General features: G+C 34.9%; 1 protein-coding gene across 1 annotated transcript in view; it reads right to left on the reverse strand.

Moving 5' to 3' along the window:
• Nucleotides 1-13,350, reverse strand: part of LOC144973004 (3-phosphoinositide-dependent protein kinase 1-like) — a 34,162-nt gene extending 20,812 nt beyond the window's left edge. Inside the window, exons 1-9 of the mRNA XM_078914927.1 lie at nt 13,243-13,350; nt 8,627-9,932; nt 6,191-6,233; nt 5,541-5,678; nt 4,748-4,892; nt 2,583-2,677; nt 1,791-1,887; nt 1,319-1,387; nt 479-575 (exon numbers count right to left, since the gene is read on the reverse strand). Of these exons, the coding sequence (XP_078771053.1) occupies nt 479-575; nt 1,319-1,387; nt 1,791-1,887; nt 2,583-2,677; nt 4,748-4,892; nt 5,541-5,678; nt 6,191-6,233; nt 8,627-9,898 (1,956 nt within the window). The 5' untranslated portion in view covers nt 9,899-9,932; nt 13,243-13,350. The remainder of the gene's footprint in view (nt 1-478; nt 576-1,318; nt 1,388-1,790; nt 1,888-2,582; nt 2,678-4,747; nt 4,893-5,540; nt 5,679-6,190; nt 6,234-8,626; nt 9,933-13,242) is intronic.
• Nucleotides 13,351-15,697: the final 2,347 nt, after the last annotated feature.

Raw genomic sequence — 15,697 nt, forward strand, 5'->3', positions numbered from 1 at the left:
TGACTCTTTTGTCTCTAATAGTGTAATGACACACTAATGAAGTATTAAATCCCGCCCACTCTCGATTCTTCAACGTGTCATGATTTCACATGATGAAATCTGATCATGAGATTTTGTTTGATTGATTCCATGAATTGCCTCCTTTTGAGGTCGAAAATTTGTTGCGATTAACCAAAGTTTGTTGCAATTAACCAGTGACTTTTATATAGAATTAATTCCGTTTCTTGGGAAATGTTGCGATTAACCGAAAGTTGCAATTAACCGAGTTGCGATTATCCGGAGTGGACTGTACAAACAAATAATCCTGACACATGTCTTGAATTTTTTTTTCTTATATTTTTACTAGAGTGAGGACTTGTGTAAAACCATTGGTAAAAGCCATTGATTTTGTTATTGTTATATTTCAATGAATTGGTCACAATTTCTTCCCACTTCTTTGAACAATGTATAGAGTTATAACTCATTTTTGATATCTTACCAATATCTTTTGTACCAGGTCTTTGGCATCCTCATGAAAACCTTCAGGGAACTCATAGTCAAGCTTCAGGATCTTCTGAAATGTCTGGTATTCATTTCTGGTGGGATATGGAAAGAAGAGAATAGAAATAATACAGAATATTAACAGGAAATGAAGTGAGAAGAAAAATGATAGAAGACAACAGAGAATAAAAACTTTGTTGTGATAGAGGTTCAAACCCATGACCCTACTGTTACGACAACTCTGCATGGCCACGCGAAGGACTCTCAACAATCGCGCCATCCACCACTCCAAAAAAAAAATTGTGTCAAGCGTAGTTTCTATCTCCGTCTCCTGACTTCTTGAGGTCATGGGTTCAACACACCTACTCAGATTTAAGAACTGGTTGAGATCTCGATGCTAAGAACTTAATAATTGTCATAAGCTCATTATTATTATTATCATTATTATCATTATTATTATTATTATTATTATTATTATTATTATTATTATTATTATTATTACTATTACTATTATTATTGTTGTTGCTGTTGTTATCATTATTATTAGTATTATTTCTATTATTAGTGTTAGTAGTAATAGTAGTAGTAGTAGTAGTAGTATTTTTATTTTTAGTAGTATTATGATTTTCATCATCATCATCATCATCATCATCATCATCATCATCATCATCATCATCATCATCACCATCATCATCTCATCAGTTATGTGATGACTTCATCATGTAAAAAAAACTAATATTCTTGGCTAGTGAAAAGGGAAACAAAAAGGAAATGGAAAAAAAAAAAAAATAGAATAACTGTGGATGAGTATCAAAGTAAAATTTAAGTTCAAACTTACACACTCCTGAAGGGCAGACAACTGGAAAGACACTGGTAGATGATGCAGGCCAATGCCCACAAATCGGTTCTATAATTTTTTTTTTAAAAAGAAAGAAAAAGAAAACGAAAAATGTTGACATTTCATGACCATGACTAATAGCTTAAAAGACTCATGAAAGGCAAGTTTGTTTTTTTTTTGGCTTTTTATCTTTTTTTATGGTTGGTGGATGAATCCAAAAGATATTTACAATTCACGCTAAGTGTTAAAAAACCATAAAGTAGACAATTGCAGGTCACTTTCTTTTTGTAATATAACTATAACATAAAAGAGTGTATGATTGTTAAAATGCTTAAATAATAGAACTATAATATTGCCTACAATCCTCAGCCAATTGCGTACAATGCACAAAAATGTGTAAGAATATGCATTTTTAAAACATAAGGCTGACACCTCTTGCCACAAAAGCACACAACAAAGAAAAGACACATACCCATAATTGGCAGGTTGACCATTCAAAACCTCAGGTGAGACATATTCAGCCGTGCCAACAAATGAATTTTTTCTCTTGCCACTGCTCTGTCTGTTTTCTGGAAAAATAAGAAGGAAAACTTTGATATCATCTTGAAACGAATAATTTCTTTTCCATCAAATTTTGGTGTAATATCAAGCTTAATACAGCCATACATTTTTTTAAATTTTCTTTCGTCAATGTTATGAACGAAAGGTTGGCACACAAGACACTGTTAGGTTGTGTCACAGGATATAATAAATTATATCAGACACATAGGACGGTTTTATAATTTAAAAATTCAGTGCCTGCTCCACTCTTAGGACACATGTGCCTTACAAAAAATAAGACAAAAGGTACAAGTTAAAGGAAATGATAGAATTGGATCACAGTAGCAATGTACACATTTGTTCTGTATGATGCCATTCAATATATCAGATGCCAACACCAAACCTCCATTAAAATCAAAAGGGATACATTCAGATTCTAATAAACATTCATTCAAAAAAGATGATTTAGAAAAGGAAATTATCATCTGTCAACACTCATTCATTCATACATCCTCATGCCTCCCCTATGGAATAGATCTCCAGCCAAGGTCTGGGCAAAACCAAGTAATTTTATTTAAGAAAAATGACAGAAAGCAGCCAAGATATGGATAACAGATAAAGAAAGATAAACCTCACAATAACCCTCACAAACCTGATCATTCTGGGATTTTATTTACCTTGATATATGCATTGAATTGAAATATCAAATGGACAAAAGCCTTACCTTCAGGTGCACCATTGATGAATTTGGAAGTTCCAAAGTCTGATATTTTAATGTGCATGTCCTCACCCAATAAAATGTTTTCTGGTTTTATGTCTCTGAAAGCATAGAAAAATAGATCATAATCATTTTGGTTGGTTGGATTTGTCTTTTGTTTGTTTTCCTTTAATTGTTTTTAATTAAGAACCACATGAGGAACAGGACACAATCTATTCTTTAAAAAAAAAAAAATTAGATGTATTTTGATGACCAAACTGCATAGCATTTAACTCTGTAACAAAGTCAAGTGATGTTAAGTATGGTCAGTGACCAACTGGGTAGAAATAATTTTCAACCCTGGTCTAGGCGTTCTGTCAAGTATGGCAATCGCAAACATCACCTCACTGAACTCATAAAATAGCTTCAAGTAAATCAGCATTCTCAGGAGAAGCCAAAAAAGTGTGCTAGAATCCGAGTGTGCCAAAATTTGATGTTCATGGGAGGCAACGACTAATTATATCGATAAGATTCAGTCACCCAGCTCCAACATGCCATATTGCAGGGGGTGCTGGAATTTGGTAATGAATGAGAATGAGAGTGCTAGTACAAAAATACTTCCCAACATGAGACTTATACAGTATGAAATGGAAATTTGGTTCCATTTGACTTCCTGAGAGAATAAATAAACCATATAATTTTTCATGAAAGCATTGAGTACGTACTGGTGACACTCTGGAACTTCTCTGCATAAATTGACATATTTACTTCTGAGCATATTTTTTTTTTAAATAAAGTTAAATCTGGAATCATTATAACTTGGGCAAAAAAATGTTTGTTTTCTTTTTTTTTATACATATGAATATAAAATACATAAATGTGAACATTTGAATACAGCATTTCCACAAATTTACCATGCTCAAACTCAATGCATTCCTGATTGCTTCATTTATTCCCCCAACAGGCCATATGGAAATGACTTTCCAATTCATACGATGCTAATTAGGGTTAAGGCATCTTTTTTTTTTACTAGCACTATTTCAATAACCGTCACTGCCTCTAGGCAAGTAATGATTTACAAGTGAGGCAAATGGGGTACTGTGTAAAGTGGCTTAATCAAGGACTCAATGCTGAGGCCAGAGTTTTCTCATTAATGTTTCCTATTCAGTCACTGACCACACTCAACTGTGCTTAACTTTTGTTAAAAGACAATCACCGTCTTGCTGATCCAATTATGCCACACATACTAGCCAGAGACGCCAACTTTAAATTTAGCTCACAGGAGTTTCAGACACCACTCGTAGGAATTTCAATGCCGAAAGAGGAATTTCCGCACACAAGAAAAAGGAATTGGAATGGTATTTGGCAATGTGTTTACATATTATAGTTCTAAATAGATTAAAATTATATTATGATACATAAACACATTGCCAAATACAATCCCAAAGTTTCCTTATTTCAAATGAAGTAAAGCACCAAGACCTAATGGTAGAGATTGTAGTACTGGTGATAGTGAGGATGATGTGGTGTTGGTGGTTGTAGTAATAATGGTAGTGATGATGAAGATGTGATAGTGGTTGTTTTTGTAGTTGTAGTGGTAGTGATGATGATATGGTGGTGGTGGTGGTGGTGGTTAAAGTAGTAGTGGTAGTGATGATGATGTGGTGGTTGTAGTAGTGGTGGTAGTAATGATGATGTGGTGGTGATGGTGGTTGTAGTACAAATGGTAGTGGTGATGATGTGGTAGTGGTGGTTGTAGTAGTATTTGTAGTGGTTGTAGTAGTAGCAGTGGTAGTGATGATGATGTGGCGGTGGTGGTGTAGTAGTAGTGGTGATCATGTGCTGGTGGTGTGGTTGTAGAAGTAGTGGTAGTGATGATGATGTGGTGGTGGTGGTTGTAATGGTGATGGTAGTTGTGGTAGTGGTAGTGATGGTGATGGTGTGGTGGTGGTGGTGGTTGCAGTAGTAGTGGTAGTAATGATGATCTGGAGGTGGTTGCAGTAGTATTGGTATTGATGATGGTTGTAATACTAGTGGCAATGATGATGATGTGGTAGTTGGAAAAGGGGGGTGGGAGGGTATCCTTGGAACAAATTGACCTCACCGGAATTTGTCTGAAGTTGCCCGGAGCCCGGAATTTTTTGCTCCAGACCGGAGTTTTGGCATCACTGACTAGCTGTACCAATACAAACCTGTGTACAATCCCCAGACTTTGCAGGTATTCCAGGGCAACCACAACTTCAGCTGAGTAGAACCGAGTACAAGGAACATCAAATACAGACAACTTGTTCAGGTAGCTAAGAAGCTCGCCGTTTCTGGCATACGTTAAAACGTAATCTTGACGCAGATAAGGAAGCATAATTTTATTATCCTGAAAGCAAAATATCACTGTCGTTTTTTTTATAGTAGCATGGGCAAATAATTTTCAAAATTTTCTCATTCAAAGCATAACACTTTTTGGCTACATAGAAGGAAAAAGAGCTCGTGGTCATAAGAGGTTGACGTTCCAGACCAGTTTAAGGCTGTCAATGAGCAACATCCCTACAAAACTCCGAGTACATGAGGATAGATCGTTGTGGCAACATGCATACAACAGCAGACCACGGATAAGTAAATAAGTAAGTATGGGCTAATAAATAATATAATACAATTCTAAGAAGATTATCACTTTATTATTTAAAGTCAAAAGAATAGAGAAAACTACTTTGGAAGATCAATACTCTGATCCTGTCACATAGGAATGCAGTGAATAAAAATATTATTTAAAAGTATCTGACAATGGAATAATCAAGATGTTCTCCCAAAATCAAAAAGTCATGGATTTTAAAAATATTTTGGGGGTATGGGAATAAAAACTTGGATCAGCTTCAATCTGTGCAACTTTAACTTTGATAAAATTTTCCTGAAGTGACAGACATTTGATGCAAGACAAGGAGTAAAATCAGATAATGTCTGTAATAGAAGTTTTAAAACATAAAAGGATACATAACCGCTCAGCATCCTGGAAAGTGTATGCCAGTCGGATGAAGAAAGGATGATCGAGTTTCATGAGAACTTCTTTTTCACGCATCACAAAATGGGTTTTCTTTTCTCTGATTAAATGTTTCTTTTCACATACTTTAACTGTGAAAGAAACAAGAGGACAAAGAAATTGAAAGCATGTAGGGAAAACATTTTAACATACATTAAAAAGAAAATTCTGCAAAGCAAAAACTGTTGTTTTTTTTAAGATGTCAAATTTACAAGACAATAATATAATTTTACAAATCACATAAAAAGTTGTAGAATGCAATAAATAAATAATTTAATTAATTAAATCAAAATTTAAAAAAACAAAGATGTGAAAGCTTTTCATTGGAAAATGGTAATTGTTTTGGAAATATAAATATAAAAGTGAAGAATTTGGGAGCGGACAGAGGTGTGCTTGATAATTAAGTATTCAAGCTCACAAAGAACAAAAGAGTTAGTCTAAATGGATGCAATGTCTTTAGAAATAAATGTTCATATCTTTGCTAAATTTCTTATTTCACACTACAGACTCCATATCAAATTATTATTTATGTGCTTTATTGTTGAGGGGTAAAATCAAGACAGAATCAGATAACGCATGTTATTTACAGAAAAAAAAAAAATACCTGCAAATTCTCGTTGTGTACTAACTTCTTTGGCAAGATAAACCTGTGAGCATAGAAAAAGACAAATAATTTGAATATAATTCAGTATCTAAGCTATTACACATGTAACAGAAGGGAACGAATAAATGTCACTTTTCACTGATAGCAGAGCTACCAACCCCATGAGGTGAGAAAGTGTATCAGGCCCAAAAAAGAGGAAGATTGAGAAATGAAATGTACAATATGAACATTAACTCAAAAAAACTAATGATAAAAAAGAGAAATGGCAATTAACTAATTTTCAAAGGTACCACTCCAAAATATGACTACAGCATAACATAAATAAAGACCAAATATCAAGTCGATAACAACTTTCACATACTGTGACCAACATGTCCAACCAGCTGGATCTCTATATTTTTACATAGGCTAATCTCTTCTTCGCATTCACTCAGATGGCAAGTCTACTCTCCACCAGATATGCTGCTGTCATCTGGAGATCCTCCAGGTTCCAGTGGAGCTTACTCCTCGAGCTTGTTGGGGCAGTCGGTGGCCTTTTTCCTAAGGGCATTCACCTGTCATACGTCCTGTTCCACACTGACTTGTAGTTCCCATGTTCTTACCTGCAGGCTTGGTCATAAAATGCAAATGGCACCTTGCTAAAAACTTCAAATGGAACGACCACATATGTCACCTGGCAGACGCCCACCTGTATTCGTTTTTTCATTCCACTGCCCGACTATGGAATAGCCTCCCAGCTGAAGTGGCTGAAAACGGTTACCAACATGCCTTCACGGAATTGCTCGAGTTCACAACGTGACTTTTTGGTCTATGTATTTTTTATTGGTGTTATGTGCGGAGTTTTAACGGGTTTGCAATGTAGGACCCTGCAAACTGTGGAGTGATCTTGGAGGTTTCCACAAGACGATGAAGAAGAAGATTTTGTTTGTTTGTTGCTTTAGGTCTCTTCCAACAAAGAAGAAGAAGAAGAAGAAGAAGAAGAAGAAGAAGAAGAAGAAGAAGAAGAAGAAGAAGAAGAAGAAGAAGAAGAAGAAGAAGAAGAAGAAGAAGAAGAAGAAGAAAAGAAAAAGAATAATAATAATAATAATAATAATAATAATAATAATAATAATAATAATAATAAATAATAATAATAATAATAATAATAATAATAATAATAATAATAAAATAATAATAATAATAATAATAATAATAATAATAATAATAATAATAATAATAATAATAATAACATAATAATAATAATAATAATAATAATATAATAATAATAATAATAATAATAATAATAATAATAATAATATATTTGGCAAATCTGATTTTTTGTTCCAATAAGGCCCCAGATCCTCCAAACCAATTGCCACCAAATCTTGCATGGCCTTTACAATTGAAATGATGATGGTTTTTGTGTGCCTATGAGTTTGATTAAACATTGCAGTCATTTTATCAAAAATCCCATTGTTTCATCACTATTTCATCAAAAACAGACGCCATCATTCTTAGCACATTGGTTATGGGTTAAACTTCAGGTAAACGGCAATGATAAATAGATATGAGTACTTGCACTGAACCGATACCAGGTAGTGGTTCTTCTCTTTTATTTTTAATACAAACATTTTTAAAAATCAATATTAACCATTTTCCATTTTTAAAGGTGGGCAATAATTTTACGTCACATGAGCGAAATATTTAATATATTTGACCAGATAATTTGCCAACTTATTGATTATTACTGTATCCGATTACAAATAATAATATGCCAGCTGGTCACTAAATTATGCTAGTCTTAGGTTGAAAAGGAAATAAACTGCTCGAGCACCCATCCGAAAAATTTCCCTTGCTCAAGCAGGTGACGTCATCGAACAGTGATTCGTTTGAAAATAAAAAAACAGATCAGCATCTCGTTTGCCACAGCTAACTTCACTGACCCCCTCTCTTATGTCTGTCTGTAGCTAACTTGACTGCCGCTGGTTATGATTAGGGCTGCCAGATGGACACGTTCAAAATTGGTCATAGAGGAAAGCTTTTCTATTTTTTTTTTTTTTTAATATTTTATTTTTTTTAATTGAAAAGAAAAGTTTTCTCCTACTGTAATCAATTTTTTTGTTAATAATAATAATAATAATAATAATAATAATAATAATAATAATAATAATAATAATAATAATAATAATAATAATAATAATAACAATAATAATAATAATAATAATAAAATAATATAATAGTAATACTAATACTACAAATAATAATAATAATAATAATAATAATAATAATAATAATAATAATAATAATAATAATAATAATAATAATAATAACGATGTTGATGATAATTATAATAATAATGGCATTGATGATGATAATTATCATAATCAATATTTAATCATCATCATCATCAAGTATAAAAAAGAATATTTGATAAATAACAAAAAGATTTTGACTCACTGAGGAGTAAGAACCTTCTCCTAAAACTTTCCCAAAAATGAAATCATCTGGAGTTTTCTTCATCCTCTTGGCAGGAGCAGGGGTTGAGGTTGTAGAGATGGAAGTTTTTGTGGTTGTCGTAGTACAGACATTGACTGATTCATTGGAGGTGATGGTGACATTACTGTTAGGGCTACTCAACGACTGCTGCTCGCCGTTGCTGGCCATTGATGCTGTCGAAATGTCAGCTAGTAATGAGACAAGCCCTGAAGATGATGAAGCTGAAGTGGTGGGGACATCTTCCTGAGACATACTGGGTGGTGGCTCTTGACTGATGCTTACTGAAGATAAATCTATTTTGGAATTGGACGACAAACTAAGACTTTCAACTTTCATCGGTTCCGGCAATATTGACGGTTTATCAATTTTTGATGCACTCAGTTCATTATCACATATCGCTGATGAATTGCGATTGGAAATTTCAGACAACGGTAAAGTAATACTTGGACCCTCTATGAGTCTATTGGTCAGTTCTCCTGGGTGAATTTCATAATTGGAAATTACTTTCTTTTCCCTGTTGCCAGCAACAAACTCCATACCTGTATTGTCATTTGATTTGGAGGAATCATTATTATCAACTCCTTTTCCTTCTGTTGCGTCTGAATTTGCTGAATTTATAATGGAAGCTTTTGCATCATGTGTCACATCTGGACATATGCTGGTATCGATACTTAAAATATTATTCTCAGCTTGGTTTTCTAAATCTATACTATTTACATCATTTCTATTACCATCATCAACAGTCTTTACGCTATTTCCTTCTATTTCTTCCTGATTATTTGCAAATGAAGCTTTGATATCCGTGAGTGACACAGCATCAATAAATTTAATATCACACATTTCATCATCATCTCTTGTTACCCCATATGTATCTGTACAATTATTGCTTTCTTGAGTCTGCCTATCGACACACCTTGCTTTATTTTCACATAATTCTATTACATTTTTCTCTTGGTTCTCCTCTGTAGACTTTGCAAATATATTTTCTGACAGACATTGTGCATCATCCGACGCTTTACAACTTTTCTCTTCATCAATTTGCTGTATTTCATCCTCAGTAACATGTAGATCAGCTACTGGATATTTATCAATTTCATCACTTTCATCAGTAGTTGTGTTTTTCAGGGCTGATGTCATTATGTCCAAATTCTCCTCTATTCCAGGGCCAGAATCAGAGCAGGACAGGTCCATGAAATCAGTACCATTGGGCACTCCTTCCTCTGATTGAGCCATCTGTAACAAACACCTCTCAACCAAATTTGTCAGGCTGGAAAATAATTTGAAAAAGAATATATAATATATATAAATATTATATATATATATATATTGAATCGTATTGGATACAAATATGGTACGAATAGTGCTCGACATGTAACAATGAAACTAATTATTATTGTAACATTTACCACGATGTTGGAGTCAGTCTGACTCCAACATCGTGGTAAATATTACAATAATATATACGAGGGTTCTTTCATAATTAACCGAAAAATGCCTGTAAAATCCGCGTTTTTTATGCTATCAACAAAATTCTTGCACGTGTTCATACCTTGACTCGTCCTTCATTTCTCTACGTAACAGCCAAGTCTGTCGACACACTTCTGCCAACGCCGCTCCATGGAATAGATACCCTCTCGGAAGAAATTTCCGTCAAGGTTTTGTAGCCATTTCCGCACATGGTCAACAAGCTCTTCATCGACATCAAAGCGCTTTCCTGCCAGCTCACGTTTCAGTGGCCCAAAGAGGTGATAATCAGATGGTGCGAGGTCTGGACTGTGTGGTGGGTGTGGCAAAATCTCCCATCCATATTTCTCTAGCCAACCTTGCGTCACTCGTGCTGTGTGGGGTGTAGCGTTGTCGTGTTGCAAAATGACCCCGTTGGTCAACTGCCCTGGGCGCTTTCTGCGAATGGCCTCCCTAAGCTTGTCAAGAGTTTGGCAGTACCTTGCAGCATTGATTGTTTCTCCAGGTTGTAAGGTTTCGAACAGAATAACACCACGACTGTCCCAGAAAACAGTTCCCATTATTTTCTTTGCTGACCGCATGACTTTGAATTTCTTCGCGACAGGTGAGGATGGATGTTTCCATGTCATCGAATCTTGCTTTGTTTCTGGGGTGCAATGGTGCAACCAAGTCTCATCACCGGTGACTATGCTGTCAAGAAAAGTCACATCGTACCCTAGAAAGTCTACGCCGGCGTTGGCAGTATGCCCGTGAACCCTGCGTGAGCTCTTGGTTCTTCTCAAAAGTTCCCTGCAGATGTCCAATCTTTGTTCTTTATGATTGTCTGTCAATTGCTTAGGAACCCATCTTGCGCTGACTTTTCTGTAGCCAAGTTCATCAAATACAATTCTATGGGCAGAAGTTTCCGAAATTTCAAGACTGCTTGCGATTTCATGAAGTTTCAACCTCCTGTCTTGACGAATGAGCTCATCAACTCGCTTCAAATTGTCTTTTGACGTCGCAGTTATCGATCGCCCTCTCCCTTCCCTGTCTGTCAAGTCGGAATAGCCGGCTTCAAACAAATTACACAGGTGATAGACTTGTGTACGGCTTATAACATGCTCACCATATACACTCTGAAGTTCTTTATGAATTTCGGTAGGATTCAGACTTTTGGCGTTCAAAAAAACGTATGACAGCTCTGATTTCCTCCTTTGACCAAGTTTCAAGGTGGGCCGCCATCTTTAAAATCGTCTAGAAATTCATTGTGCAAAATGATGCACTTCATAATTTCTGGGAATATCCGTAAGGAAAAAAGGAATATCATGTCGTTTACAGAATTAAAAAATCTCCACTGGTTGCTGAGCAATGGGCATTTTTCGGTTATTTCTGAAAGAGCCCTCGTATATATTTATAAACAGATATGTTTGGTCTCATTCAGAATTTTAGTCTTACATTGTACCAACTTAATGAAAAATCAAAGGAAGAAATTAATTAAATCAACAATTAATAAATCCTAAAACTATCAATAGAATTTCAATCCTTTGTGGCATCATTTTTTACAAGTAGTATAGGTAACACTGGTAGTGATAATGACTGTAGCATTTTCTTTTTTTCTATTTAGGTTTTTATTTTAACATGAGATCCCGACTGATTTTATAAACACATGTGAATCTTTGAGATCTAAATGAATGATTTAACCCTATAATACCTAGCTTAAAATTCTTAACAAATCGTGAAAATATGTCCCTTCTGTTTCTAGTATCAGCCTCCATGGAGGTTTACTCAACATTGTTATACAATGCATTCTTCTTGTTCCTAATCTAACTTTTAATCTAAACATATATTGATATCAATTATGTTGAATTTATCTATTGTTTCTGAGCACAATTATAATTTGAATCTTTTGGTGTCCCCTTGTAATTAAATGGCATTAATGACGAGGACCCTAGTAGCAATTGAGAAGAGCTATAATTAAAAAGTGAACGACCAGCAAAATCAAATAAAAACACACAGCAGTATAAGAACTTGACTATTCCGTACAAAATTATATCTCCTCACGACTCACCACACTTCTTTGCAATGATCACCATCTATTACGACAGAGAGTGGGGATGTTTTATGTTGTTAAGGGTTTTACGGCGCTTGCAACACATTAAGGTCATATCAGCGCCAGTAAAAAGGAAGAAAATGGGAATGTAAAAAGTTCTAGAATTACAATTAAAGCACCCAAGAATAGGGAAGACAAAAGGGGAATTGGTTCAAATAGGAAACAGATATAGATTCCAAGAGCACACTATCAAAGTACTTAGTTTGAGATCACCTAAAAATCTCATCCAGACACAAGCACAGGTCCCTACAAAGAGGAACACACTCAAATGTCTACAAATCATATATAAATATAATATGTGTATAAAACATAATGCGGTGCATAACAGTAATAACAGAGAGATGATTTACAAGGGGGAAAAAATATCATCTCCCAAAACTAACTATACATTTGACTGTTTCCTTCTCAGCCAGGGTATCCGGCAAGGGCCAGGACAAAACCAAGTAATCTCATTCCAAGACAAAGACAGCAAGCAAGTTAGAAAACAGATATAGGGGATAGAAGATACAGTAAGTACCTCCCTGCCAACTATGGGAGTGGGAGTGGAGAGGGCCGAATCTGAAGGTTATAGGGACACAAACAGTGAGTGCATAACAGTTCAATTATGATGATAACTGATAAATTCTTAAACTTAATCTTGGTCTTATGTTGGTCTTGAGAAGAGGAGTGCCAGGATAGTTCCAATTCCAAGTCTAGAGATTCAGATTAGAGCTATTACTATTATTATTAAGAGGTCAACATGAAGGACTTTATAGTTCCCTCAATAACATACAACAAATCAACCATATGCAGTCTGAAACGTTGTTTTAATCACAGGAACAAAACAAAGCACGTCCTTATCAAATTCAGTCAGAGTGAGATCAACAAGTGTAAAGAAGAGTAGAGTAAGAGTTGTGTGTGTAAGTCTAAGAGTCTAGAGTTTGGGTGGTCCTATTTTCAGGCTTAATATTTAGTATACAGCACCGATATTATTAAAAGAGTATGTCGTTAATAAACCAGTCCAATGGTTTTCAGGACAACATACCAAATAAATACGATTCGCCTCTCATTTCTTTCATGAGCGACAGTTCAAGGCAAACATTTTAGACAAGATCATGATTTTTTCTTTCGTTTCTTTTTTATTGGCCGTAGCGATTTGTTGACATTGCGCATGACTAGCTGTGGAAAGTGCAGAGCAGTTTTTGGTTTACAACTAAAATATCTTTGAGATGCGCTTCTTTTTTTTATTTTTTTTTTCAAATATATTTTGTTTTTGTTTCACACAACTACGCATACATGCTGAACTTATGGATAAATAATAGAGAGCAAACAATTGTATTTGCTTTGACCTACTCCACAAGCTGAGGTGACTGATCTCAATTATGTTGTCAGATAGAGTTTTTAGTACGTGCGCTTACTTTTGGATTATTTATTATTTTTATTTTTACCGATTTATTTTACTTACCTCCTATATATTTATCTATTCTCAGACTCTTAACAATTGTTTTTTTTTCCTATAATATTTTTTTTTCTTGTATATATATATATAGATATATAGGTTTTATTTTAACATGAGATCCCAACTGATGAGAGCTAACGCTTGAAACAATATTGTAGAACTTCATAATAATTATACTTGAAATGTTTTATATATAAAACAGCATATTATGTATATCTCCCGAAGAACTAGAAAACGTTGAAAACTTTACAGGACTAGAGGCAAATGACAAGTCATATCCAAATATAGATAGAACGAAATTGACGTCACTCAGGTCGTTGTTATTGTTTTTTGAAATCCATGTTGATGAGTAATTCTCACTAAAATGTATTAACCAGACTATAAATGTTCAAGGTTACACATCGTTTTGTGTGTTGGTTCGTTATACTTTCCGTATGGCAATGTTGTGAGTTTCTTAACCAAGCGCACAGCATCTATAAGACGCAGACTTGCGTCAGCTGCAGTGTCACCGATCTGGAAGTGCCAGGGAAAGCTTACGGCTTTGAATCGTAGACATATTTGATATGAAGTGCTACAGGAGGGACCTAAGAATCCCATAGACAGTTGAGATATCAAACACCTGCGTCTTGTAGAGAATAGACCGTAAAGATTGCCAGCTCATGTCAACCATCATGAAATTGAATCTGTTATTATTTGGTCACATCAAAAGATAGAAAAGCTCTGCATGGAGAGTGCCTGCGGAGCAGAGGGAGGCCAAAGAGTAAGAAGTCTAAAAAAAATAGCAGATTGAATTGGGAGAACAACTACATAGCACATAGACCCAGGTGAAAAAAAAAACAAACAGAGAGAATGACAGTTGACAGTTCTTGAACTGAATTAGCACAGTACTGGCACTGTAGAAGCTGACTATCCCGTGAGTCGGGAAAATATTGTTTTTTAATTTAATCATTTTAGAATGTAGTTAGATTTTATTATTCTCCTACTCGACCCGTGCAATCATCATCATCATCATCATCATCATCATCATCATCATCATCATCATTACCGGACGCTTTCTGTAATGTAAAGTTACTACTATTATAGTCCGTTCCAAGTCCCGTCAAGGTTACAAAATTTTATGCCGTGATTTTTTGGATGCGGGCTTTTTTTTTTAAAGTGACGTTACGAATTTTGAATACCGATAGTGATAGACCAAACAGTTTTCTCACAATGCCGAATTCCTTTGATCTTTTCATCGTTTGCAATAAAATATGACTTAAACTCAAGGAGGGCTTCAGTATAGTTGTCCTTGCTTAAACTTTATAACATTTACAGTAATGGTGTGTGGATTTTCTTTCCCGAGGAGAAAACAAGCATAACAATGTTGCATTCATTGGCGTAGCTTAGCAAATAATTTTGGGTTGTTTCAAATAGTGTGATAATATATAATTTAGATAGTACTTAACAGTGTTGAAAACGGGCTCATGGCGTTTATAAATAGAACGAAATTGGCGTCTCTCAGCTCTTTGTTATTGCTTTTAGCCAGCCATTTTTATGGGTAGTTCTCACTAAATTTTAGTAATCAGTCTATAAACGTTTAAGGTTACGTATTGTTGTATGTTTCTGTACGGAATATCCGGCTGGCACTGTTATGAATTTAATTTTTATTTATTTATTTATTTTATTTTATTTTTTTTTGTAAACGCAATTATCAATGATTTATCTCTACCCGATAAGGTGCTAATTCATTTTTTCGACAAAGACATTGATGTAAAAAAAAAAACAGGGGGGAGCTCCGAATTTTTACGCCCGTCTTCGACAGGACGAGGAAAATAAATGCTTTTCACAAAGACATAATCTCCGACCAACTGTTAAGCAAGATAACTCATAAAGGTCGCACAAGACAGGTCACGAAACCCAACTGATCACACATCAAGTTCGCCATTGTTGAATTATGTTCACTGGGGCCGCTTTGAAATAAACTTGAGGGAGTCCAGAGACAAGGCGCCCGGTTCATAACTGGGAACTATAAGAGCAGAACCCCAGGATGCATTACAAAAAT

This window comes from Berghia stephanieae, chromosome 5 (genome assembly GCF_034508935.2).
Source record: "Berghia stephanieae isolate SIO BIC M18660-M18661 chromosome 5, UCSD_Bste_1.3, whole genome shotgun sequence".
Taxonomy (NCBI): domain Eukaryota; kingdom Metazoa; phylum Mollusca; class Gastropoda; order Nudibranchia; family Aeolidiidae; genus Berghia; species Berghia stephanieae.